Here is a 27587-nt window from a genome sequence, read left to right as displayed (position 1 = left end):
CCAGCTTCAGGACATTCTCACACGGCGCGCGGCCCGGCACAGGGGCAGTGCTGGGGATGCGGACACCCGCCCACACGACGGCAGCGACAGCCCCCGGAGGGGCCGGGCCGGGCCCGCCGGCACACCCACACTCAGCGGCCTCCGGCCGGGCGGCGGGGACGGGCCGGGGCTGCCTCTGCCGGGCACGGCCCCCCCGCAGCCGCTTCTCCCGGGCACGGCCCCCCCGCAGCCGCTTCTCCCGGGCACGGCCCCCCCGCAGCCGCTTCTCCCGGGCACGGCCCCCTCCGCAGCCGCGGCCTCTCCGGGCGCTCATGACGCCCCGGGCTCTCCTCACCCGCCGGGCCCGCGCTGCGCAGGCGCGCGGGGGTGGTGCCAGGAGCCGGGGCCGGGCGGCACCACCGTGACCTCCCGCGAGCTGCCGCAGCCGATCTCGACCCGTCGGCAGCAGCCGCTTCCCGCCGCTGGGGCTGTCTCCGGGGCCGCTGTCGGGGGAGGTGGGGACGAGACGGGCAGGGTGCCGCCTCTGCCTTGCGTAGGCCGCGTTAGAACCCCCCTGGAGGGGCTGGGGCAGGAGCCTGCGGGGAGGGAGACAGGGAAAGACCGGGGTCGGGGTTGTTGACTCCGAAGGGACGTGTCCCGCATAGGGAGCGCCCGCCTGCTCTGAGTTTGACGGGCGCAGGGACTGCCCCTTGCGCTGTGCGCCCGCCGTTGTCACTGGACGTTCAGTGCTCGTTACCTTTCAAGAACTTGTCTCACCTTTCAGCTCTGTTCTGCCTGTTTGTATCGGCTGTTTGCTGGGCAGGAGTGGGGGCAGGAAAAACCCAACTGCGGCGTAGTTGGGTCTCATAGCACACGAGATGAAACAGAAAACCTCTAACTCGGTTACTTAGTTGGAATGAAGTTGGAAGTTGGCAGAGTTCCGCTCAGACCTGGTCTGGTCAGGGTCACACCGGTTTTGTTTGTACTGGACTTAGTCGAGAACCTCCTTTTCGTCTAAAAGAGAGTATTTCCACACATTATTTTTTATGGTCAAACTCTTGGGAGGTGTAAACCATTCTTACACTGGTTTTGTGACTAACCCCTACTATATGCTTGTAGCATAGAAGATTACAAGGCTTGCCGTGTACCAACCAGCCTGCTGTGGGGTTTTCTTACTAGAGTCCTGACGTTACCACGTTGTTTTTTGTGAACAATTTGGTTGAAGTTGCAGGATCACTCCTTTGGCGTTTTTCAGCAGAAGTTGAAGGGGACACTGTATTCACGTTTTTTATTATAAGGGACAGTTTGTTTGCTTACTTTTTGCATTATTTACAGTTTTAATCCTTTCTGTTTCTGAAATGAACGATTGACTTCATGGACAGTGGTGAACGACAGGGTGCCAGATGGGGGCTGGTGAAACCGAGAGAGAAGCTACTGAACAGAAGTTCTCCCTGGAACTGTACCATTGTGGAGTGAATCAACTGTTAATGTGTTTGTGTGTTTTAAGTGAGAGGAGTGTGAAGAGGACCTTGTTACAGTATCAGGGCCTTGATGTGCAACTTACCATTCAACTACACTTTTTTTTTCTCTAATGTCTTTTTAACAGGTTATACCTAGAAGAAGGTTTCTGGTGTGTGCTTCTATGGAATCCAAGCTCATATACTGATGCTTCCTTTGTAACTTTATGGTAAAACAGAGTATCAGTTTGGTTACCACATCATCTGAATCCAGACGTCACTTTTAAGAAAATGTGGACTGCTAAAAATCTTTATAGTGCTCAAATACTGTTGCTCCGGTTGAAAGAAGGCCGACTGTATAGTTGCACCTTTCCCAAAACTCATCACTTCTGGATTGGAATTCCAAACTCTTGCACTGTAAGATGTACCAGAGTTAAATTCCAGTTAAGTATTTTTGTGATGCTCTGTAGATATAAGTGATGTGCATCAATACAGTGAAAATATGATTTATTTTAGAATGTACAGAACTAAGGTTTTGATCTTGCAGTGTTATTTATGAAGATGCCTTCACTTTTATATAAAGAGGCAGGCAGCAACAAGTACTGGAGTACCATTGTTTCAGAAGAAACTTTTTGTGTCTGATAGTTTTAAGTTAAGGGAAGAAATGGTAATTTTCTTCAAATTAAACTCCAGGCAATACTGCATGATAACTGACAGGCTGATTAGTTAGAGTGACAGTCGTTTAGATAGAAATAGGACCAGAATTCTCTGGAAAATGACTTACTGATACAATATTGTGCAACAAAGGTGGGGGGGAATGGATTGGTAGGGGAGGATAAAAACATAAGAGTTTGATTATAAAAAACCCCATATACATATATATATTTTTGGGTTTATATATGTCTTGCCGATACCATCCAAGGAGTCTTTCTGTTGTGCCTTTTGCAAACGAACTTGTCTATCTTGCATTGGCCTCTTTAGCCACCAATGCGCTTGTAACAAATGTGGGTAGAGTCCTTCCCAAATCTTCGTTTGCGAAGCCTAGCCATGATAAACAAAAATAGCGAGAAACGACATAAAACTAATTTTGGACTCTCACTGTTCCAAGTGGCAATGTTTTCCCTTTTCAATGTCTAATGAAATTCATCATTAAAATATAAATTGTTGCATGTGTAACTAGCAGAACATTGTGGTTTAAACGAGTTTAGTGGGGGCTAAGCAATTGAGAAATTCATCTAGATGATTTTACAACTATTTTATTTGACTTTATTAATCTGTTTAATGTTAAATAATGTCATCTTATATTTGCTGTTGTTTCTCTTTTTAATAATAATATTTGACTGTATGACTGTAGGTTTCCAAGGTGAATGATAAGCAATCGGTAGATGATAGAAGAACGGCTGCTAGTGCAGAGGGAACTAAAATACGTGTTGGAAAAAGTTCCAGTGGAGTACATGATGGAAGTCATCATTCATTAGAAGGTATTGAACCTTTTACTGCCCTCTTCTTAAGAAGTCAGCTTTCCCTGCCCAATGTAGACAACTTGTATTAAGGGTCAAGATGGTCTAAAATCCTAATTTGAAAAATATCACGTGATGTGTTTATTTTTAATTTTAAGGGAATTATATGCAATTTTTATAGTCTGTGAAGACATGTAATTTTCCTGTTTTTTAGTGGCTGATTAGATTGTGTACTTATTATTTTGTTTTATTATTATTTTAATGCTTTTTGCTTCAATTTCATCGAACTATTATATTCACTGAAGACTATGAATGGTTTGTGATGAAGCTAGTGAACTTCATGTTATAAATGTGAAAAAACAATTAAACATTTCTGTGTCAATGTTGATTTTTGATTCAGGTAAATCAGTAGTTACGCTTCTGACCTCTATTTTAGCAATGCTGCCTAGCTAGAGAGTTCTTTCTGTGGCTTTGCTTGTTTTGTCATTCTTCACTAATAACTAATCCTCAGATGTGCTGTTATGCATCATACTTTTTAGCTCCTGTGCTTCAGGGTATTTGGTCATTTGCATTCTATGTATATTTAGTTTTTGTTTGTAAAGTTTTTTTATTCAGGTGCTTTGGGCATTTTCAGCTTTTGTTTACAAATGGAACGACAGGGAGGTAGTTATGACAGGTTAAGACCCTGAGATCATACAATGTTTATGTAATTATGTTGCTCAGGAAACAGCCACATGAGAAACTGTTGTGCTATTTCTTGTGTATGACAATCAGGAAGACAATACCTGTCCTGAAAAATCTGTATGGTACTGTATCGTAATTCTTCTGTACAGTCTTGTCTCCTTACATATGTTTCCTTGAAGGTTTGCATTACAAATGGATGAGATACTGCTGAGCAAACAGAAATGCCCCCAACCCCCAGTAGATTTTTAATCATTGGTGAATTTTTCTAAATTTTTTTTTTCCCTGCAGATGTGGTAATCTTTTAAAGAGAACTCTGAGGTTTATGTTTATTCCTGAATGCTCCTGCGTTATCTGTAAAGTAATGAGATTGAACTGCCCCAGTGTTTTTCTCATTTCTTCTTGTACATATCTTGTCTTACACTCCTGTTTTTTTTCTTGGAGCCAACAGAAGCGTTCCTATTCCCTTAGCCAGTTGAAGTCCTCATAGTCTGAATTTTGCCAATCATGTAAAATGACAGCATTTTTGAAAAGCAGTGGCAATAGTGTTTGCTATATCCTGTTTATGTCGTATCTCTACAGTATGTGTACTGTCCAGCTGAAATGTACTTATGCATCTTTTAAGGTTCAATGAGTTTTTTTTCTTAAGACATGGTAATATGATAATTTTGCATCATAGGAATCAATATCTTTAATGGTCACAATTTATGTTGAACCTTCTAAGAATATTTGTTCTGAAGTCTTGTAGAACAGGTGTTTCATACCATTTCTAAGATACAAAGATTTCTGCTCTTTGCACAGGCAGCTCAAAGAAGTGGTCTGTGTCCAGACATGACTGTGCTCCTATTTCTGTTACTCTATAAGAAATTGTCAGGGAATAGTCATACTGCAGACTTAATTAAATTTCTCTCTGTTTCCTCTTTGGAGTTGTTATAACCCTACTATTCTTTTTGATCAAAATGGAAGTGATCTACCAGATCATCAAAGCAAATGACATTTTAGCATCATTCTGTCTTTAAAATACACCATTATAATTTGCAAGTCAAGTGATACCATGACATATTTGCAAGAATCAAAAGCTATGGGAAAGTTTATATTCTTATAAAAGTGTTTTCGAACAGCGTTCCTTGACTTGAAATCTTAGTGCTGTTTTTTCTTCTTCTGTGTTTGTCTCTCACTAAGTGCTTTTGTCAGTCAAATAACTGATGTGAATACTCATTCAATAATCTCTCTTTTTGTGTCTTGGGTAGGGAAATGAAGGAGGCAGAGAAGTATGGGATCTAAGTGTTAAGAAATTAACTCTCATCAAAGAGTGAATGAATGCCAGGTATCCAGACACTCAAAGAGAACAGTGGTTACTCCCAGTAACTGATAACTAGATAGGACTAAGGCTCATATAAGAAGCTACAATTTCCTCATGAAGCCATGTAAGAGAAGCCATGGATATCTGACTTTAGTTAGTATATGTTTAGCAGTTTTTGGTCTGAGATTCAAATAGTTTCTTCAGTTCACATGGCCTCCTTTTCTGTTCTTACTTTAGACAAAATGTGCCCGCCAGTTCTGTATACGGTGAAGTTTGTTTCTATATTTGTAGAGAATTTTTTCTTTTTGAAAAAAATTTTTCAATCTAAAGTTTCTTGCTGTAACTATGCTTTAGATGCTTCTTAGTTCTCATATTTTTTTGATTTGTGAATATTTAATTATTTTCCACAAGGGAGAGATACTTTTTGGAGTATTAGCCTTGTAGAAGATTTGGATGCGTATATACATGAACATAAGCATCCACATGTTTATTTTTATTTACATAACCCTATTATCTTACAGTGTGTTTCTTAGTTATATTTCATAGGTCCCTTAGATGTAGTTATTTGCATTTATGAACTCATACTTCACGAGTTTTTGACCAATCAGCAATGTAAATGTAGTCCTTATTTCACATAATGTTTCATATTAGTAGTGTTTTGACCTTGAGGTCTGTTTTGGACAGAAATGGGAGTTGATTCTCCCATGCTTGCTTTTATACCTACATAATATTGCATTTGCTTTAACCAGCTTCACCTTTTTGTCAGAGTGGCCTGTGATGCAAATGCACTTTTTCTTCTAATTTGTAGAAGGCATGGAGAGAGCTGCAGCAGTTGGTTAAACTCCCGAGAGTTTAACTAGACTGAAAAAAAGCACATCATGACATCATACTTCAAAGTTCAAGGGCTGTTTTAGTTTTCTTCCACTCTACTTAAAAAAAATAAAATCAAAGTAGGGTTGTGTTTCTTTATTTTCCAGTAACATCTTGAGTAAACTTTTTTTTAATCTTCTATTCAGTACAGTGAATTTTCTTTAAATTAAAAGATCCTTTCTTTTTAAAAATAATAAAGGGATTTTCATTTGCATCATTCTAAATGCCTTTCTCTCATGTTGTCACAGCAAGAACCAACCTCTAAAACTTTCTATGAGTACAAGTGTGTTAGATTTGTTACAAGTATTCCTACTTACAAGTGTATATGCAAGCGTTTCCAGTGCAAAGGGCGTAAAGCACAGCTGATAAACTACTTTATGATAGTGTAGTGTTTTACTGGAATGACTGATGCACCAAATATTCCTTGGCACTATGATTTTCTCTCTCCATGTCAGTGAAACGTGGTTAGACCATCAGGTCTGATTGTAATCATGCCATGGGTAAAGTAGCTGAGTTGAACATGTCTTCTTATCTGCTGGTTTTGAAAGCTGTTTCTTATCCTCATCTTTCCTGCGCTTCCCATTTCAAAGTTGAAGAGGCATCTTTAACCAAAATATGTTGCTGTACATTTGCCTCTCTTCATCAGGACTGATTGTTTCCATTCATATCGAGATGTACCCAAATATAGTAGGAGTTTATTTTTAATTCAATACTAAGATAACGTGTACAATATCTCATATATCTGTACAATATAATCTGTGGAATACCTTGCTTCCATAATTGTGGTTATTTGCAGAAGCAGAAGAACTAATAAAATGTACAGCATTATATTTTATTTAGTTAGTTAACCATCCCAAATGATCTGAACTAATGCTTCCTGTTTGCGTTTTTTAATTTTAAATTCTACCCTAGACATCTTCATACTATGTGTGTGTTTATACATTTAATGCTTTGTATTTTACTTTGATTATTTTTGATTCCTTCTTATTTAAATAGTAGCAACAATGTTGTGTGTTTTTCTTTTCTAAACTAGCAATTACTTTAAGAATTTGTCTATTAGTAATACTAGTAAGTAAATGAGTTTCAGAGGTGACAGAAAAAATTCCTTTTTTAGAGAATTATAATGGATTCAAGGCTCTGTGTGTGTAAGGGAAGTATGATCATGGAATCATAGAATACCCTGCGTTGAAAGGGACCTTAAAGATCATCTAGTTACAACCCCCCTTCCATGGACAGGGGCACCTTTCACTAGACCAGGTTTTTCAGAGCTCCATCCAACCTGTCTTTGAACACTTTTGGGGATGGAGCATCCACAGTTCTCTGGGCAACCTGTTCCAGTGCCTCACCACCCTCACAGTAAAGAATTTTTTCCTAATGTCTAATCTGAACGTACTGTCTTTCAGTTTGAATCCATTCCCCTTGTCCTGTTACTACATGATGAGACAGTTTTATAATTAATTTGACTTTTTTAGTCAAGGTGGCTAGCAATGTTTGCTCTCCAAAGGCATTCTTTTTTCGCTTTTGACTAGCTACTTTTAGTTTGCATTTCTTTGACAAATTAGATGAAAATGTGTAGTTATGTTGTACATAAAGATATATATTTTTGATTGATTTAAAAAGGAATTTGTACTAAGGATTATTTTAGGGTTGTTTTCAGTTTTGGAGATACTAAACTAACTGTTTGATGTATTTAGTAATCAGAAGTTTTTACTGCTTTTAAGTAAACTGCTTTTTGTTATGTAAATACGGTTTGTTATGTGTTCTATGCCAAAAGAATAGATGTATATTACAAGACGAAATGAACCAATCCTTTTTTCTTACTGTGACACTTTATTTCCATAGCACAAATGAAACACATCAACCTGTCCTTTGCAGCTTGTGGCTTTCTGGGAGTTTACCACTTGGGGGCAGCAGCTGCTTTTTACAGGCATGGTAAGAAGTTACTGACAGATGTGAAAGCTTTTGCGGGAGCTTCTGCGGGATCTCTGACTGCCGCTGTCTTGTTAGCAGTGCCAGAAAATATAGAGGTAAATTAGTAAGCCCGTAGGTATAGGCCATGATAATTTTCAAAGGACATTTTTTATATAATCATCTTCAGTTAAGTTTATTAAAATATTATGTTTCTTGTTTTTTTCTTCTTGCTATTTGCTAGGAACAGGATTGTGTTTATTTTCATTTACCACATCTGTGACTTGTGGGCAAAAACGTTTATGACAAAAATATTTCATATAAACTTTATCTTTTAAGCTACATAAATAGAAATCTTATGTGTGTGAATGTTGAGTTGTAGGCAACCAAGTATACTTTAATATACCAAAATGTATATCTGCTTAATGGTGATATATTACAAAGTGAATCATTGTTTTCTTGGCTAGAGATAGGCTTTGTTAAGCAAGTGCATAACACCATCCTTTCTTCCTTCTGTGAAAGGACATGAAAATGGTAGATGGATTGTATCTTCATAAACACCACACACCTGCTCAATTTTTTTTCTTGCTGCCTGTGCTCCATTAGACAGTATAAGAAGTGGCTTGTGCATCTTCTTTACACTCAAGTACAGCCCACTCCTCACCAGCAGTAGCCCCCGCTGTTTTCCTGGGGGGATTAACCCTTACAGCATTCTGTTCTGACACACTGCATGCATATGTCTGGGTTCTTTTTTCTCCAGAGATGCCACTCCTTTCTCACTGTGCATATGGTGTCACGTAGAGACACCAGAGTTTTATTTAATGACTGCACTGTTAGAGGTTCTGTGGGAGAGCATAACAGGTTTTTTTTTGCTTTTTGTTTGATTTTTCCCCAGAGGTTAAGGTTCTTTGCCCTTCTGAAATGCTTGTAGTGACTTTGCATTAATATACATAGAGGACCAGATATTACCAAAATGTTAGTATTTCCTTAATGTCTTATTGTGGGGGAAAACAGGCTGTTAGGTTTTTGGTCTAAGTACACTTATATTTCAGTTCTGTGAGTGTTGGGTAACTTTCTCCAGACCTTGCTTATTTCACTGCATTTGATTCAAATAACAGTCCCAACCAAACCACACTTGGCCACTGATCTTTCTGTTAGTTTGTGTGTTGGTTGTTTCTGCTGGGATATGAATTCAGCTTGCAGCATTAGCTATACTTCTGTTGCTTTAATCAGTAGGTTCTTCCCTGGCTTCTTTCCCCCGCCTGACTCCCCCAGGTGCATTCTTTATATGATTTGGTACTAGGCAAGTTACACTGGTGTGAAAAGAGCCTTACTCGTATCCTGTTCAGGTGTTAACTCCCTTTCTGTCACCTCTGACTGGTGGTTCAATTCCAAGTTTGCCTGATATAATGTGTACCTCTGACTTTAATTTTCTCTGTGGTGAGTACAGCAGCCCTTTGTTAGCCCAGGGAAATTTTTCTGCTTATTGTAGGCTCTGGGTACAAGCACTTGTTCTCAGCCTGGTCCAACTTACGAAGATATTTCTAAGTAAAAATATTAGAGCAGTTTTTAGTTTTTGTTTGTGGAAACTAAGGCTATATTATATTGAATCTGATGGATTTTTCCTTTGAAAATTTGTCATTTTATTGCAAACTGAAGAATGTTGCATTAACTTTTTAGTGCCTTTGATTTTTTTATGTACGTTTTAGTTATTCTTTTATATTGTTTAAATGGAAAATTTAAGAGCTATTTTATCAGGGGGAATAATTCTATCTAATTCTCATGGAATTTAAGTAAAGGCAGTGTTGTGTACTGAATAGAATTAACTTTTCCTATCAGGATAATTATATTATTATCTTTACTACATTTCTGTCTTGAAATATTTAATATCCACAGATATAGCTCTTAATCATTTAATTATTTTTTCTGGTTTTTAACTCTCTCCCCAGAGATGGCAATGTTAGACAAGCCATAATTAGGACTTTCTGCATCTCCTAGTCTCAAAGCTCTAATGCAACCTGTCCTTATCTTGAAGTGAATATAACATTGAGGGTTTATTATTTTGACTGTTGCTGTTTTAATAAGACAGTTTCCAAATGTTTTTCTGTCGTATCTTGGATTTTTATCACTGCTGAAAAGGCATGGGACTTCAGAATTCTAGGGAGGCATATACAGTTATAGATAAATACCTATTTATTAAAAAAGTACTTTAATCACATTTGATATCAAGTTTGCTTAAATCAATATAGATACAATTTCTAAACATGTCCTCAGTCACTATTTAAATTTTAGATGTATTGTTTAAAGCTTTTAGCAATAAAATTCTAAAATAATTCATAGTTGTTAGAAGTTGTTCCTTTTGGGAACAGGAATTGAGGGCCTAGGTATGGTCTATTCTTAGCATTTGTAATATGGAATGTAGCTTTCTGTTATTGAACTGGGTTTGGGTTCATCCAGCTCCCTGTTACTCTTAGCTCCCCATTGCTTTATTAAAGCTTCGTATATATAAAGATGGTAGTTTTAAGGTACTTCTTTGTAGGGTTTTGTGGGTTTCTTCTCTGTTTAAAGAGAGATGTGTCTGAATATGTCTCTTTCCAGCAGATTGAGTACAGAAGAAGCCTAACTGCCTACTGTAAAATAAATTAAAGGCTTAATAACTGATTTTATGTATTTTAATTGGCTTGGAGCTCGCAATGGCAAGTACCTCATGGGCTAAAGGTGCAAATCTAACCTATGTGAAATTAATTAACACAAGTATTTATGACGATCACTTCTTTAAGAGATATGAACCTCGTAGTGAACTTCTTTAATACATTTATTCAAATGCCATGTAAAGAAAGTGGATGCAGGAACTACATTTCTGTCTTTCACTTAGATGAGCGCTCTGTTGTTCAAGTGATGTGAGGAAGTTAAAATGCTTCAGTCAGCTTGATTCTGATCTCATGCTAATCCTCCCCCCAACTCCTTCCTGGTTTTCCTTCCATCAAATCCTTTATCCTCCTCCCCAGTAGGACACATTCACTTCTCTTTTTTTTTCTTACCTTTCTTCAGTCACTCAATAATTTATCTAGCTACTAGCAACATATTTGTTCTTCATGCAGGGAGCTAATAATCCAGGAAATCCAAACTATCTTTTTTTCGTATGGTTATATAGGTGAATATGGGTGTATTATATTTATAGAGTACCAATTTCAGAAGGCTGCATAAGACTGAATTTAGTTTTTTCCCAAGTCCTTAAAATCATTAGGGAAATCTGCATGAAAGGATAAAAAAAGGATTGCAAATACTGAATACTGAGTCTTAAGCACTCAGGATCATAATTAATTCTTTCAGCATGTTATGACTAAAAAATAAATTATACCAATTCCATTGCTCTCCTTTGGGAGTTCTTACAGATCACACTTCAGGCTATTTTTCTGTAGCCATTAATGATGGGTATTTCAACTTGTGTAAAGGAGGTGCAGGACTTTTATCTGGTGTCTTTTCTTCCTATGTCATCCATCATAATATTCCGTTCATTAAATACTTCCATAGTATTGTATTCATTAAATGTGTATACTTCTTAGTAGCTTGGTTTTTGCATTGGTGAGAAGTGGTAGTAATTTTAGTTTTTTTAAAGCTTATAAGCATCTTAAGGTAATTGTATCTGGTTTTAGTACTGAAATAGTCTTTAAAATAAAAGGTGCTTTAGAATTGAATTATAAATTATTGTTTTTGTAAGGGCATGGTTTAGGCAGCTGGTTATTTATAAGTGATAGTGTGTAGAAAAATAGCCTTTAACTTTCCTTGATTATTAAAGTAGTATACTTGTGAAAGTTTATAATATTTTTTTTAATTAGGGAATCTTTTCTTACAAATTAGTCCTAATAAAAGTATCAACATTTTGTTATGCATATCTTGTTACAAACCAAACACATATGGGAATGTATTTCAGTTGGCTCTTTTAGCTCTCTTGGTTAAAGCTTTAGCCTCTAGTATGTTTTAGGTACTACACTTGAACATGCTTCCCGTCACTGAAACATCCTTAATGGTTAATGTTTTTCATTTCCAGCAATGTAAGCACTTTGCCTATGGATTTGCAGAGGAAGTCAGAAAACTGAACTTCGGTGCTGTAACACCTGGTTATGATTTTATGAAAACACTTAGGTACCTATCTTAATGCTTCTATAAGATCACTTTTGTGTTGGGCTCTCCAAATGCAAATAAAGATCATTTTAATTCTGTACTGTGGGGTGCTCACCACTCTTTCTTTCACCACTAATGTATTTTCAGCATTTTTATATAATGATGATGAGTAATGTTGAGTGTTTTCTTTCCTCTAGGGAGGGCATAGAGTCTATTCTTCCTGCTAATGTTCATGAGATAGCTGAGAACCGGCTCTATGTGTCAGTCACTAACTCAAAAAGTGGGGAAAATCGCTTGGTTTCAAATTTTTCCTCCAGGGAGGACCTCATTAAGGTAATGAAGTTGAATACTTCTGTATTAAATAAAAATGCTTGAGTTTCTTCAAGACTTGAGTATGTTATTAGCTGTACAATGAATCACTGTTTTACTCAAGTAACCACTTATACTGTCAGTGGTGCTACAACCATAACATAAACAATGGAAGCAGAATTTGATCCTACAGTTTCACAGATTTTACTAAAATTCATTTTATGCTTGTCTGTGTTTCCTTAATCTGTTATTATTAAGGTATATTCTACCTTTTAGGCAAAATATTTTTAAAAAGTAATAGGTTAGCTCGTTGTTGCAGTATATGAGAATAAAATAATCTCGAAATTTTATAATAATTTTTGCATCTCTTACTTCACTGACACTATTTATATTAAGTTTCATCACAAAAGAAAGTAAAAGAAGTCTTAAAAAAACCTCAACACTTCCTATAGGTCTTTGTGGGGAATAGATATCATGTAATGTTAAGTCCTGTATGTAAACTCTATTTTATCTGGTACTGGAAAGTATATCTTTTGCTGCCCTTCTCTTCATTTAAATGTCACTTTTTAAATTTAGATCAGGATTGAATACATAAGCTGATATGAAATTGTAGGAAGAAGTCAGATGCATGTAAAATGTGTTCTTTCTAGTAATTGATTGTATCTTAGTGGGGATTATTATTAGCTATAGCAGAATAAAGGAGGAAAAAGAATAAGGAGGAATTCCTTTCTCTATCCGTGTGGATGCTTAGAGCAAATAAGACTTTCTCTATAGTTATCACTTTAAAAAAACACACTTGTTTACAGAATCTCAAACTATACATTGGGAGTTTACCTTTAAAGTATTTTTAAAAATCTTGATCCTATTATGTTAGTTCTCATAATTTTTTAAGACTTCATCATGCAAAGATAATTATGCAAAAAGTTTGTCTCAAATTATGCACTGTAATTTCTAGCTATAGAAATAACTGGCAGTGACAAGCATGGAGATTATTATTCTGTGGGTATATGTGTTTTTGCAGTGAAAACTTCTAACCTGGAGAGAATTAGAAGCATCAGGATGACCTTGGAAGTTTGAACATATTATTAGTATTTCAATAGTTCTCTCCTTGATTTATTCTATTCTTTTGTTCTCTATGGTAGCAGTAAAATGGATTGGAATAATAGTAATAAAATTACAAATAATTGCTCACTGGAATGCATTCATATTGTCTGATTTTTCAGTGCAGCTCATAATACATGTTTTTGTGCATACCTTCATCTCTGTGTGTGTCATGTGTACAGCTGTCTGAGTGTTGGTGGCTGCTGCAGTAGCTTGGAGGGTAGAGCTTGTTTGGTTATTTGATTGTATTAGGCCTAGACATGACCTGCTACATCCAAGGCTGGATAAAAATACTGCTGAGCAAACTGTTTTTCAAACAGCAAAACTTCTGTACCCTCTGTCAGAAATCTTTCAGCTTCCATATGCATTTGGTTTCAATGCTTAACAAGCCTCATGGTTTCCAAAATTTTTCATAATGGCTGAACTGAATATATGTTGCTACAGTGTTAAGCTTTTATCTTTTTTATTATTCCCAGTGGACATGGAAAGTCAGTTAATAATCTCCCACATTTGAAATAGTCTTTACATATGTGAAGACAGTCATCTTGTATCAGCATTCCTAGACTTGCAGTTCTTAAACTGGAGGTGACAGGGAAGAGAGGCATGATTTTTGTGTTTGTGAGGGAGCAGGGCACTGAAGACTGTTGTATTTAGCTTGGAAAGGTGGGAGCAGTGTATTGAAGTCCACAGTGGTCTGTTAGTGGTAGACAAATACTGAAAGTGTTCTTCAAATTTGTCCTTCCTCTCCTCACTCTTGAGATCTAAGTGACATTAGAAGGAAAAACAACTGCTTTCTTCAGTCCTTTTGAAAAGAATTCAGGTTTTGCAGAGGTCACCTGGTTTTGACTGTTCTTTCACTAAACCTTTTTCCCTTTACAAGGGCCAAAGTTACTGAGGTAGAGTTGAAGGAGAGAGGAGAAAGGGAGTTGGGCAGGGGAAGATGCTGATGTTGGGAACTTGGGAGTCCTATGTTCTGCTTTTGTGAGGGAAAGGAAAGAGGAATAGCTGCAGTTTTCATAAGAAAAGTGAGAAGGCCTTTTTATCTGAGCTCAGACAAAGCTCTGATGCTCTACATCACTAGGAAGAGAAATAGGCAAGAGTTCTCAAAGTGAAAGTTGAAGACTTCATATACATATACAGTCTTAATTAAAATTTTAGGAGAGCAGAGGTGCTTAGTACTGAAAGTAGCTTAATTTTTTTGTAAAAGTAAGTGTAATTCCACCCAAAAAAGCTCAGGCATTTTATTCCATAATCTCCATGGACTGTGGGGTTTTCTGCATCTGATCTTTCACGTAGTATATACACCAGTTTGGGACCCACTTCTGTTCCCCAAATTGGTTTTTTGTGCTGCCACACAAGCACGTGGATTCACCCTGTTTAGCCCTATGAAAAATTCTGACATATTGCACTTTGTCCGTGCATTTTCCCTTTCTCTTTGAAATGCTGTATACTGATTGCTTATATATATATGTGAGTGGATACACAGGTATAGAGAAACACATTCTCTCACAGGTATTGCTATGAATGGATAGAAAGGTATGTGTGTGTGCAAATCTGTACATGACAGAACAGTGTCCTGATCTAAAAAAAACCCAAAAAACTGAGAGCTGCTGTGGATAGCAATGAACACTTACAGTAGGGGAAATAGTAATTTGTTAAGTATTGAATGTATTAAATGCAAAGTACTGATACTGGTAAAGATATACATGTGTGAATTTTTGGGATGTTTATAATATTTTTGAAAGTTTGAAAATCTGATTTATTAGAAGACCGGACACTATATTAATATACTAATAGAATGACTGGGTCAGTTTCTTCTTTGACAATATATTGCTTTTTTTTCGGCATATGCATATTTAGTTTCTGCAAAACTATAGACATACTTTACATTGTGCAAAACTAAGCTCATACTCTTTTGAATCACATAAGTCAATGAGTTAATTTTTGATATTTTGTTTTGAGAGCTGTCACTGTCAAGTCATAAAAAAAAGCCAACCCTATTGAATAATTTTAATCACATTTTGACATACCACAACAAGAAGACATTTTGAGATGACAGTGGGTTTATGTAAAACTAATATATTCCATGGTTACTGCTGTATTATTTAATATATATAAATAGGTATGAAAATATGTATTCATTTAAAATTGCTTTGACGCCTTTCTTTCATTTTTTTTTCCTCTATTCTTTCTGCTTTCTTCTCTCTAGGTCCTGCTAGCAAGTAGCTTTATACCAGTATATGCAGGAATTAAGCCTGTGGAATATAAAGGAGAGGTAATTTTTCATTAACTACCAACTTTCTTTTTATATGTTCTTTATTTATGATATAACTATTTGATATTAAGGGAAAGCAACTGCAGTGCTGTATTTTGTAAGACAGTTATTGTTTCTGTTGATGTTGCAGATTAACACCAGGAAGGTTAATACGAGTTTACTTGTGTGTTGTTTCAGAAATTGTGGGTGCTGAGACTGAAATGATCTCTGTAGCGTGAAGCTGTTTCTAAAGATAGTGTCTGACACTTACCGTGAGAAGAAGCTTGTTTTGCTAAAGATTCTTCTTGCCACAAGCTGTGTTACCAGCTTTAAAATGGTTTATTTTGCAGTTTAGAGAACCACCAATCTTTTTTCTGTTTGATGGAAGGAATGGTAGGGGAGGTTCTTGGCAAGTTGGATGGTGCTGGAGTACATGTGTTTTCATGCGTGTTGTTCTCATGTTCTGTATAGAATTACATGCTTACCAGGTGCCCTCAAATCCCTTACGTTTGGAAAAACATTTAGAGAATAAACTTTTTTTCCCTGTATAGCATACAGCTAGGAAATTTTCAGGAGTATACACTATTATAAGAAAACCTTTCACAGTTGTCTTAATTTAGCTCCAGGAACGTTTTTGTCTATCTCACATAAATATATTAACACTCTAAGAATAATTTTAGAAGCATGGAAATAGCTGTTTCTTTCTGAGAAAAACTACATGATACTTCTTCCTTTATTTCCTTGTATTCATACAAATGATTCTTCTGAAATCTCTGTAATCCTCACAGCCACCCTGCCAAAAAGCTGCACAAAACCATATATATTTGCCCCTAGCTAATAGTTGTTGTGTCAGAAAGCTTTTCAGCTTGAGAATTATATATATGGCAATACATATCAGCTGAAATATTTGAAGAGTTTAAATCAGTATTGTTTGACTGCTTGAGTTAAATGGAGACTGCTTACAGCTTCCCAGGGTCTGGAATTTTTTGTCGATTGGAGTCTCTATGTTGCTTGTTCCATTTCAAAGGGGATCTTTGGATTTTTAGGTTCATTCTGCCATTAGTTAAAGGGAAAAAAGTGTCATTGTTAATTTTTTTTGTGGTAATCTTTTCAGTTAAGAAATTGAAAAGTTGACCCAGAGTTTTGTCCAAAACTTATTTAAACCCCATTTTATTGGATGAACAGTAACAGTTCTACTATGATTGAATAGGTATTGTAATATTTACTGAAGCCTTTTTAGACCTTTTTTTAGCCCTGTAGTATTTACTGCAACCTTTTTTTCTGGGGGACAGTTCTCATTGCTGCCTATGTTTATTTTTTGCATTCAAAAGTTAAATCAGTGAAGGTTTCATGGAAACTGATTCTTCTCTTAGTTGAAAGCTTCTTTTTGTTCCCAAAGCTTCTTACTGCTCTCCTTTAGTGAGATGCAGAAAAGACAGTTTCTGGGAATGAGGTTGCTTTCATTTATTGTTATTTTTTGGAATGATTAGTTCTGCATGTCTGCACTGACTTTTCTCATATTCTGTGAAACAGTGCATTTGTGGATTGGAATTTTTTTTTTTTTGAGAAAACTGTTGCCTGTAGATTCTTGTGACTTCCATTCTTTAGTCCCAAGTGCTTAGAGCGGGATAAGAGCAAAACCTTGGGATCCCTCTTGCAATAGTATTTCCTTGGTTTGGAATGAGGATATGTGGGTGTGTAGTAGGGCCTAGAAGCACACATGGTAGAACCAGATACATGGCATGTAACATCATGTTCCAGGCATGGTAAGCACTAAGTCAGTAAGATGGATTGGATATTGATTTGGCTCTGCACAGTCACCTATTATATAGCATCATATTTCAAGCTTCCTGAAAGCTTTACTGTAACAGACCAGAATTCTGTCTGTCTGCATTTACATTGGTTCCAGGAGGTAAATTCCTTGGGCCATAGGTCCCTGGCAGCATGGAATTCAGATTACTGCCTGCTGGCTGCCTGAGTCTACAGGCCTTATCTGGGTCTTCTCTGAGCTACATATATCACCTGCACACATAGCACCACATCATCTGGGAGTGTTTTTGAAATGTATTTCACTATATTACCTCTGCTATGTTACTACTACCATTATGCATTGTAAGTAAGCAGGTATGGTGCACTTTTGCTGAAATAGTATCAGAATATAGCCAAACCTTTTGCTGGCCTACCCATACTGCCTTCAGAGACTGAACCCTAGGATTCAGTTTACAATTCATGGCACTTTAGTTTTCTTTTTAGGAAGAACACTTTCTGGGGAGCATTTGGCTTCACTTTGGGTTTAGCTAGTTTACCTGTAAGTGTGCATTCCTGCAGGCTACACTCTTGAGATGGATAAGCTAAATTTCATGTTATGGTGGACATAACATTAATCTCCTCATATTATGTTTTCTTCTGATTTGATGAACCTAAAAATAATCTGACAAAGAAAGAAGTGTAGGATAACATCTGAGAATTTATTCTCTGTTTGTGGCCTTAAAAACTTGTTACCTGGGTTGGGTTTTTCAGGTACCCTTGGACTAGGCTTCCAGTAACACTAGTGCAAACCTACTCCGTGTGAAATTATCTTTCTTTGACTTAGTTTGGTGTCCTTTAACATGACAAGGTTATTTTTAAGACAGATAAAGATGAGCAGATGATTGAGTTGACTGTATTTGATGATGAGTCTGTAGTTTGTGTGACTGCAGTTATTATGGAACAACTTTGTAAAAACCAAACTGATAAACGGGTAGATTCTGTTAGGTCAAGCCCACATCCTCATTCTCATTGACTGGTTTGGTTTTCATCGCACGTTATTTCAAAACTTTCTCTGTCTTTGCACTGTACAAGATATTAGTGACGCTAATTCAGTAGTTACTAGGAATTTGTCTCATCAGCTAAGAAGCACCTTTCAAGAATTGATTAATGAAATTAAAAGAAGCTGGGACATCACTTTTCTTTGTAGCAAATAAATGTTTTATAACTATGAAACACAAGGGACTGTGGAGATAAAGTATTTTTGACTGAAAAACAGTTTAGCTGAAATGCTCAAAAGAAAATAAAACAACAGAATCTATAGAAATTAGTGCTAAATAAAAATTACTGAGATGCCCTGGTAAATGTTTTGGTTTTCAAATAAATATTGAAGTCACATAAGAGGAGAGGGGAGAAAAATAAATAATCAGAATTTTTAAAAGTGTGAGAACTTTTAAGTTGTAACAGTGCTAAGCTAGACTTGTGAAAAACATTAATAATGTCATCTGTTATGTTTTCTTTGACATGGCTTAGACAGGGCATCCACTGTACTTTTCACAGTAGGAAATACAACAAAAAGCCACTTGCTACTACAAGGAACATGGCATATGAATCAATAATAAATTACTATTTATAGATACACACAAAAAAGCTGTGCTGTTAGAAATGTTATGGTATATTGCAGCTCTACTCACAGCTATCACAGCAGTGCTGTAATAGAAGTTTGAGAAATCTGAAAGATAGCTGTTGTTCTGGAATTTTATTCTTTTTTTGCCTTATTTTCTAAGGCAAAACAATCTCAATCCTAAGCATTGAGAAATATGATGTTTGTGCAAAGTGAAGGAATTCAGTGGTGCATTGTGGGTGCTGACATGAGCTAACGTCAAGAGTCAAACGCTAAAGCATACAATGAAGTAACAGGATGAAAAGGGCCATAGAAACTGTTGAATGTTAATATTTATAGCTTATATTTTGAAATCAGGAACATAAACTTCATCTGAGATAGTGAAGAAAAGGGTGGTGTGGGGAGACTGTGCAAACATTTAAATGTTGTAAAAAGCTTCCTAATCATACACTTTTTGTGAGAGCTTTTTATTGATTTGGAGTGTTTTTAACTTTTGTGACTGTTTTCTCTCCCTTGGATGATAAAAGAAGTGTAGAATTACTAGCTGAATTTAGATGTGTAAAGTTCAGTGAGATGCTTTTGGTCATCAGACCTCATGTATGATGTTAGTGAATGCATCTAGCCAGCAGAGGGATGTGGGGTTTTGGGTTATGCATGTAAGCATAGAAAGAAATATGAAGATATAAAATATATTAGTAAGAAATATCACAGCTGTCCTGCTTATAGTGGAATGGAATTTGGCCGTGGTCCTTCTAAAGATCAGATTTGTGCCCCTAGATCTCATTCTTCACTATACTTAACTCCTGTCTGCTCCCTCCTATGTCATAGCTGTTTAACTCCTTCCCACCTTTACCCTCCACTTTCCAGCTGATGCTGTCTTGTGTAGTGTATGTAGGACATGAGGCTCTGGAAGAAGAACCACAGAAGAGGGTAGAAGTGATGTGTAGTTTTGCTTGTGCAGTCAGTTTACCTGCACATACAGATTGTGCAGTTCCTCGGGTCAATCAGAATAATGTTCTAGAGGAATATACAGCATTTAATGTGATTCATGTGTAATATTAAAAGTCTTACATTTTCATGTGTGCGTCGAGAAAAATTCTGTAGGGGACATTTTATTATTAGATTAATCAACGAGCCTTATCGGAGCTTGATAAATACATTACACACAAATATGCACATTATGTCAAATGGTCATTGATTCATAACTCTGCGTGTACTTTGTCAGTTCCTTGATATTTATGCCACATATTCGATATTATCCATTGTATTCTTAGAAGGAAGCTTGTACGTTTTCTTAAGAGTGGACTGGAGGAGGCAAGGTCAGGAAGGAAAAAGTATTCCATTATGATCATACTGTACTAGAGTAACTTGGAAAATATTTCTGTTTCCCAATAGAAGTGGGTTGATGGTGGCCTTACCAATGGCCTTCCTATCTTGCCTGTTGGAAGAACTGTGACGATTTCTCCTTTCAGCGGTCGATTGGATATCTGTCCACAAGATAAAGGACGTGTGGATCTTTATGTTAAATTAGCAAAACAAGATATGATGGTGAGTTACTTGTTTATTAATTAACTTAAAAAGAATAAAAGGTACTTCTGCAGTTAAATTTATGTTTAAGTGTCTATTTTGTGTTATATATCAACTTACATAAAGTTTTGGCGTTTTCTGGTTTGCAAAAGGTTAAACCTTTTCTTAGACACAAGGGAAGGAAAATGTAGAATAAAGAAGGAAGTTTGAAAATCATTGATCTAGTACAAAATTGAGCACATTATAACAAGCTGTTAAGTGTAAATAATATTAGGCTTGCTTTACATATCATCAGTCTATGGCTAGGTACAGTGTTTATAGGAAAAAAACCAAATTGAATACCTCAGTAAAGGAGAACTCCAGAACCTTTCTTCATACTTATTGAACTCTATTGCTCCAACTGAATTTAAAATACAAGTTTAAGTTCTACATTTGAAATGGTATACAGTGACTTGTTTGATAGTTTTCACCCTAGAAAACTTGTCACAACTTGTCACCGCATTGCTCAAGAGAGCTTGTGAACACCTGTGACCACAACAGTTTTGCAGGTCTTGTTAGAAGTTTCAGAAACATTTCCATATATTGAGATATAAGATCAGACTATTTTTTATTACCTCCTTTTCAATGTTGACATTTATGTTATTGCAACCTTTGTCTCGTACACTTTAACTAGTCTTGCTTCTTTTGACATGATGAAAGAAAATATTGAATAATGATAGACCTAGTGGTCAACAACATTCCATTAGAAAGAAACAATAAAGATTAACAATAATTGGTACTTTAAGTTTCTTTTTAGACCGTTTTTAATGTTTTCTTAATTTTAGTAAAATTAGCGTTATGTAATGTCATTCCAAATTGGACCAGTTTCTGAATCTTTATAATGTTTCACAGAGAGATTTTAAGCATGGTAGTGCTTGGCAAAAGGTCATAAAGTATATCTCGAAAATATACACAATCACTTACTGTGTATCTAGAGGAGGAAAAATTAGTTGATGATTAGTTTAGTTTAGAGTAGAAAATTAATTGCTTCTGGGGTCATGCATGTGCAGACTTGTGCTGAATCTCAGGAAACATTTTAAACTATTTGATTTGAAGCATCTCTAGCTCTTAAAACTGTAAGAATGATCATTAAGGATCTTTTTTTTCAGCAATATTGTAATCTGCATAAATTGAAGAATTGTATATCTTCATTTATCTGTATTGGAATGTTAATAATTTTTTGTCTCTGAATCTCCTCCATCTTCTAGAATGAATTTGAATAATTGCTTACTTTAAATAATGAAGATGATGTTGATATTGTTTAGCAAAATTGTGTATAATAAAGTATGTGGCTAAAATATGAAGTTAATTTTATAAACAAATTGTTCAGAACATTATTGAATTTAATTAAATTTTATTGAATTTAATTACATTTTTTATTTGGCCATAATTTAATAAAGTCTGTTTTCAAGAATAAAGCTCCAAAAAATTTATACATGTTGGAGTGACCACTTAAAAAGCTGAGTATTCCTTAATTGTTGGTAATACAAGCTACGTTTATACTCATATGTAAACATTGCCTGGGAATGTTCCCAAGGATGTGGTTGTTTGCACTAGTAAGTTGTCAAAATATTTCCTTGCACAAGTTTAGCATGTGCCAGCTACCACCCTGCCAGACAGTTTTGGGAGTGTTTCCAGACTTAAAGTGTTTCAAAAACTTTGGGCAGTTTTACAGGCAGACAGTCTGTTTTGGATGCTGTGAGTTTAATAGTGTGTATGTGGTGTTTTTGCCAGTTTGTCTTGGCGCTCAGCAGTGAACCTGGACGTGGTTAATTTCCTGGTGTAGACACAGCCGTGCTGCTCTTTTGTTTTTGCATATGCTGCATGAAACACGTGACAGAACAGTCACATCTAGATAAGTTGCTTTAACAAACTAATTTGTAGCTTCTTGCTCTGTTGCAGCTGTCACTGGCCAACCTGGTAAGACTTAATCAAGCTTTGTTCCCACCAGACCAGGAGAAAATGGAATCATTGTACCAAAATGGCTTTGATGATGCTGTACGCTTTTTATTGAAAGAAAACTGGTTTGAATAGATGGCACATAAAAAAGTAGCGAGACATGATGGCTGTCAAAACACAGCTACAGGCTTCATGGAGAATCTCAGGGATTGCTGCCCCGGTTGCTGTATGTGAAAATAAAAATCCTAATGGACTTGAATCTGCTTCTGCTGAGAAAGTATCAATTGCACTCCAAAGAACTGTATAAACATGTCAGAATGGAAATAGTGCTTGCCTGGTGGATGTCTTCTTTTGAGGAGGTTCCACTTAGATTCATTTTGCTTCAGCTGGGGATTTGAGTGGGGGATTTGTAAAAAGCTTGTGTTATCATAATAACAGAAATTTGGCAAAGTCTTTTTCAATGTTATTTCAGAGGCAAATTGATGTTATATCATGAAAAATTACAATCTATATTATTCACTTAACATACTTGTGAGTATTAATTGGATGTTCTCAATGTTACTGATCTAAAGCATTTCTTGCAGTGTTCTAAAGAACTTGAAGATTAAGCACTAGCCACAAAAAATAAAACATTTGCACTCTTATTTTGTGTATTTTTTCACATTAGAAGGTCTTAATTTTTCAGTGAATGTGTTTCTTTTAAAATTTGAAACACTGAAATTTGTAGCAGAAGTGTGATATAAAAATAACTTGTAAAGAAGGGTGTAAGAAGTTGTCATATTTATTATGTTTTCTTCCTCTGCCAAATTTGAATAAATATATTTTCTTGAATCTTTTGTCAAGAGTTCATTTATAAGTTTCTTGGAATGCTATACCTTAAGTTCAGGATTTTCACTCTTAATGTCTAAATGCTAAAATTCACAACTATTTATTTAAAAGTAAAGTGTTTGATTTATAAGTATGGATTTTAGTTGGTTTGTTAATATGTAAAAAATTTTTAAAAAGTGAAGGTTGAATTAAGCATGTATGAAATTTTAGAATTCCTAAGAACAACTGAAAAACCTGTGGTTAAGGAAAAAAAAACCTTCTATAGCTGTTTGAAAGCCTCTTCAGCATGTAACCACCAGATTTATATTCATATGTAGATTACATCAAGTTAGGAATTAGGATTCATGAGCAGGAATTGAATTATTTTATTACTGTTTTTGATAATGAAAGAAATTAAAAAAAAGGAAATGGCTGATGTAAGACCCTTTTCCATTTTGGAACAGCAACCCTTTCTGCATGCGTGAGATTCTGTATACAGTGAAAACAGGATAACTTGTGTGATTTTCAGATCTGTAGGACACCATTTTTGCCTGTAAAGCTGCAATAAGTTACCTTCGGTCTACCAAGGCACCTGTGCCTCGCTCACTTGCATTCTCATTTATAGAGAGGATAACTTTCAGCATGAATAGCAATAGTAGATAATGCTATTAAAAACTTCTTTTATTTCATGTTGCTCTGGTATGGCTGAAGTCTCTGATTCAATGGTAATACCTGTTCTGGAACTCTGGTGGAATCTTTAAACAACTCTCTTTCACTGAGGGAAACAGAACTCCAAGAAGATTAGACTTTGTTTCAACAGTAGTTATATTCTTCAGGGAGTAAATATTAGCCTTTTTGAACGGACAAAGTTCTGGGGGTTTTTACCACTTTGCAAGTTCTTCAGTTGTTATGGCTCTTTTCTAGCTAGTTATGCTGACTAGTAACTAGAATTTTCTGTTAGAACATCATAAATCAGTTGTGCTGAAAAAGAATCCTTGCCACCTTGTTTATGTTCCTCACAAAAGCCTAAGATATTAGGAAGTCCTTTTTAACAAGTCCTAAATCAGTGGGGTTGAAAATCAGTCATCTCTTTTGTCAAAATATACCCCAATGAAATAAATGAATTTTTAATTTCAAGAATACTTCTTAAATAGATTCTGTTGCTTCTTTTAGATTCATTTTAGGTTTAGTCCTTGTGTGGCTGGAAGCAGAACCTGCACTCATCAGAATTTTCTGGTGGACTTGCTACACAAATAGGCTGCATAACTATTTTTCAAAAATATGTTACTAATATCTTAGAAGGTTGAGGGAAATGAAATTTGCAAAAACTCTTACCTACTTTGTACCATGATGTTGTTGATAAGTGTTGCTATGAATATAATTGCAAACAATACTTATAATTTGAATAGAAGGTTCTGTTTCTGCTGAAACATTACTAGCTCTTCTAGCTGTGTTGTCTGGGAAACCATTGCTTTGGTTTGTTTGGGTTTTTGATTCAGATTTTATGAATACTTTTGAAAATCATTAGTACAAATAGTCAAATCTAGAAAATGAGATGGGCTAAGGTAATATTTTATCATGAGAATGAATATATTTTTAATGACAAAGCACGATGTTAATATCTGTTCTGATATTACTTCAGATAATGCTAAGGATACGCTAAGACACTTTTTCTTGTTTAAATATTCTGTGCCGAAGTGTACTTAGACAGGTAAGATGTACAAATCCTAAGAGACTATTAAGAATATATAATTTCTGTGCTGCATCTGTATCTTTCCCTCTTGGCCTATAGATAATAAAGATTGTTTTAGGCAGCAAAGATCCTTCTATGCTGAAATACATTTATTGATTTTCGGAAGCTAGTCTGAGATCCTGTTATACTCCAGAGATGTGTCTCACATGATTTAGGTATTGCTTGGTCAGGGAGTAATTTTTTTCTTAGAGAATTTCATATTTTCTTAAAGAAAGACTTGTGTTCAAAATGGCAAGCTATATGGCAACACTATTTCTCCTCTAGACAGATCAGTTACCACCATTTTTTGTTCATATGCAACAAAGGAACAGCAAATTTGAAAAAGATTTTTTGTATACTGACAAAGGAGAGAACTTGTGCAATTATAATTGTACTAGGGAAAGATGGAGAAGCATTAAGAAAATTGTTTCCCAGATTTATGAACTGGACAGCTGTGTAGGACTTGGTGCTTTACATTTTAATTATAATTTTGATAAGGATAGACAACATGACACCTACTGAGACTAGAAAATTGGCATTTCAATGTGAGAATAGAAAAATACAATAGTTTTCCATCTCTCCTCATGAAGCTGCAAGTAAATTCTAGAAAAACTGACTATGAAAGGAAAAAAACGTAGAAGTACTCTAAAGACCATGTAAGTCTGTCTTTAACCATTGGTGTTCTCCATAACTGATGAAGTTTATTTAGACTCTTTTTCATGACACAAGGTAAAGAGGGCATGCCCAGGTGTACTAAGCCCAAGTCTTCAGTTAAAACTTCACTGTCTGCATGCTGAGGCAAACAGAACAGCTTCACCTCTTTTTAGAGCTATTGAGGAAGATCACTTCAGTCCTTGAAATGAAACAAACTCACTCCTGTGTGGCAATTGGATAGCGGTTGGGATGTAGCATTCAATTAATGCTTGTATTCTTGGATTTCATAATTTTCATGTTTCAGAAATGCAGTGAATTTTATGTGAACATATCAATGCTCTGTTTAGGATATTCAGGAGTAGTTCTGTATTTTCTAAAAGCTCTGTTTTCCTAAAAAGACTCGACTCTGAACTGTGCTCTGACCTTGAAAAATTTGATCATCTTTGTGTGTAGAGTTTGGAAACGAAGATCACTGTAAATATGCAACAATTCTTTTGTTAGCTAATACAAATGGCAATTGGCTGTGAGTACTAGGCTTAACAGTAACACTCATCATCCAGATGTAGGTACTTCTATAAATATCTGATACCTAGTACTTTATTTCTTCAAGAGCAGTTCTTCATATGAACTTTAATACCCATCCTTTCTCCTAGCTCCCTCTTCATATGAAGATCAATTTCAGTCCTTTTTCCCATCTTCTTTCATTTCTCTAGGGAAACTATATGGCATGTATGCTATTATCATATATATTTTTCTGGGGTCCAATAAGTCTGTGAGGTGTTTTCTGTCCAGTTTTCCACACTCTAATGTAATTTATACACAATGCATCTTGAAATCTGTAATTACTATTAAACTCCTAGCTCAGGATGTATTAAATAATCCTTAATATCAGATGAAGTAACTGGAAGTGACTGCTTCAATTACTATTTTCCTTTAGCTTGTCTACATGTTTACTATCAGAGTATATAATTAAGAGATTTGAAGGTAAACTTGAGTCCTACTGAGATTATCAGGAGTTCTTTCTCCAGTCCCTGGAGGGCTAAGACTCCATCCTTCATGTATTAGGTAATTAACTTGAGTTTCTTGTTTTAAGTCATGTGGAGCAGAACATATACACATGGTGCAGAGGGACCTGGACAGGCTGGAGAATAGGACTGAAGAGTATCTCATCAAGTTCAACAAAGAAACATGCAAGTTCCTGCATCTGCTTTGCACAGAAGGACCTGAGGAGATACTGAAGGACAACAAAAAGACCATGAGCCAGCAATATACTTTCAAGGCAAAGGTGGCCAACAGTATCTGCCCTGCCTTAGGCAGAGCATTGCCAGCAGTGATCCTTCCTCTCTACACGGAAGAGGCTAAACCACATCTGGAGTGCTTTGTCCCGTCCTGCGTTCCCCGGTACAAGAATGTTACGGAATTTCTGGAGTGAGTCCACTGCAGGCCCATGAAGACAATTAAGGACTGGAGCGTCTGATATGTGAGAGGCTGGGAAAGCTGTGATTGTGTATCCTGGAGAAGAATCAAGGGGATCTTAACAATTTTTATAAATACCTGAAGAAGATGGAGCCAGGTTCTTTTCAGTGGTGCTCAGGGACAGGATCAGAGGCAATTGGGCACAACATGGAACACAAGAGGGTCCGTCAAAACATCAGGAAACACTTTAGTGTGAGAGTGAGTGGCATAGGTTGCCCACAAAGGCTGTGGAGTCTCGTTCCTTGTAGATATTCAAAAGCCTGAATAAGGTCTTGGACAACCTGCTCTATCTTCAGTAGAGGTGTTAGAATACATGATCTGCATAGGACCCCTATAACCAGTAGTTCTGTGATTCTTTGACTTACTGCAGGATCAACATTTCATGTAAATATTGGTTTCCTTAACACTACAATGTGCACTTAAAAAAAAAAAGTGTAAATCAAAAAAAAGGGATATTTCACACATCTAATATTGTGAATTTTTGTGTTCTACACTCATTCTGAATTTGGTCCTATTGTTTCATTCTGTGCTAGGCTTCCATAAAAATCAATGGCATTGCTGACTGGAACATGACAAATAATGTCTTCGTGCTGTTGGTGTTAGGTGGTAGAACGTATTACATAATATGTCTTTTCA

At 36.2% G+C, this 27587-nt stretch overlaps 1 protein-coding gene and 1 long non-coding RNA gene across 3 annotated transcripts in view; one reads left to right on the top strand and one right to left on the bottom strand.

Annotated features, from left to right (window-relative positions):
- Positions 1-855, bottom strand: part of LOC113963709 — a 30159-nt gene extending 29304 nt beyond the window's left edge. The window contains exon 1 of the long non-coding RNA XR_003532920.1: positions 737-855. This is a non-coding gene — a long non-coding RNA (uncharacterized LOC113963709). The remainder of the gene's footprint in view (positions 1-736) is intronic.
- Positions 382-22541, top strand: PNPLA4 (patatin like phospholipase domain containing 4). Of its 2 annotated transcripts, XM_027675128.1 has the most exons (9): positions 382-494; positions 1586-1880; positions 2791-2917; positions 7593-7777; positions 11710-11804; positions 11981-12116; positions 15403-15468; positions 20213-20365; positions 22286-22541. In XM_027675128.1, exons 2-9 carry the CDS (start codon positions 1728-1730, stop codon positions 22415-22417), a joined length of 1047 nt encoding a protein of 348 aa, XP_027530929.1. In that variant the 5' UTR covers positions 382-494; positions 1586-1727; the 3' UTR covers positions 22418-22541. The 2 variants fall into 2 exon arrangements, with proteins under 2 accessions (XP_027530929.1, XP_027530930.1); XM_027675129.1 differs by lacking the exons at positions 382-494; positions 1586-1880 and having other exon boundaries at positions 2903-2917; positions 7593-7682.
- The last annotated feature ends 5046 nt before the right edge of the window (positions 22542-27587 follow it).

The sequence above is a fragment of the Neopelma chrysocephalum genome, unplaced genomic scaffold (assembly GCF_003984885.1).
Source record: "Neopelma chrysocephalum unplaced genomic scaffold, ASM398488v2 Primary Assembly neopelma1_25, whole genome shotgun sequence".
Lineage (NCBI taxonomy): Eukaryota > Metazoa > Chordata > Aves > Passeriformes > Pipridae > Neopelma > Neopelma chrysocephalum.
This window is presented reverse-complemented; position numbering and strand designations above follow the sequence as displayed.

What these genes read in the sequence shown, in the direction of transcription:
- PNPLA4 (XM_027675128.1), top strand. Translation starts at nt 1,728, where the DNA reads ATGTGGACTGCTAAAAATCTTTATAGTGCTCAAATACTGTTGCTCCGG. An exon ending in AAGTCATCATTCATTAGAAG is followed by an intron (nt 2,918 to 7,592) that starts GTATTGAACCTT and finishes TTATTTCCATAG; the next exon opens with CACAAATGAAACACATCAAC. An exon ending in TAGCAAAACAAGATATGATG is followed by an intron (nt 20,366 to 22,285) that starts GTGAGTTACTTG and finishes GCTCTGTTGCAG; the next exon opens with CTGTCACTGGCCAACCTGGT.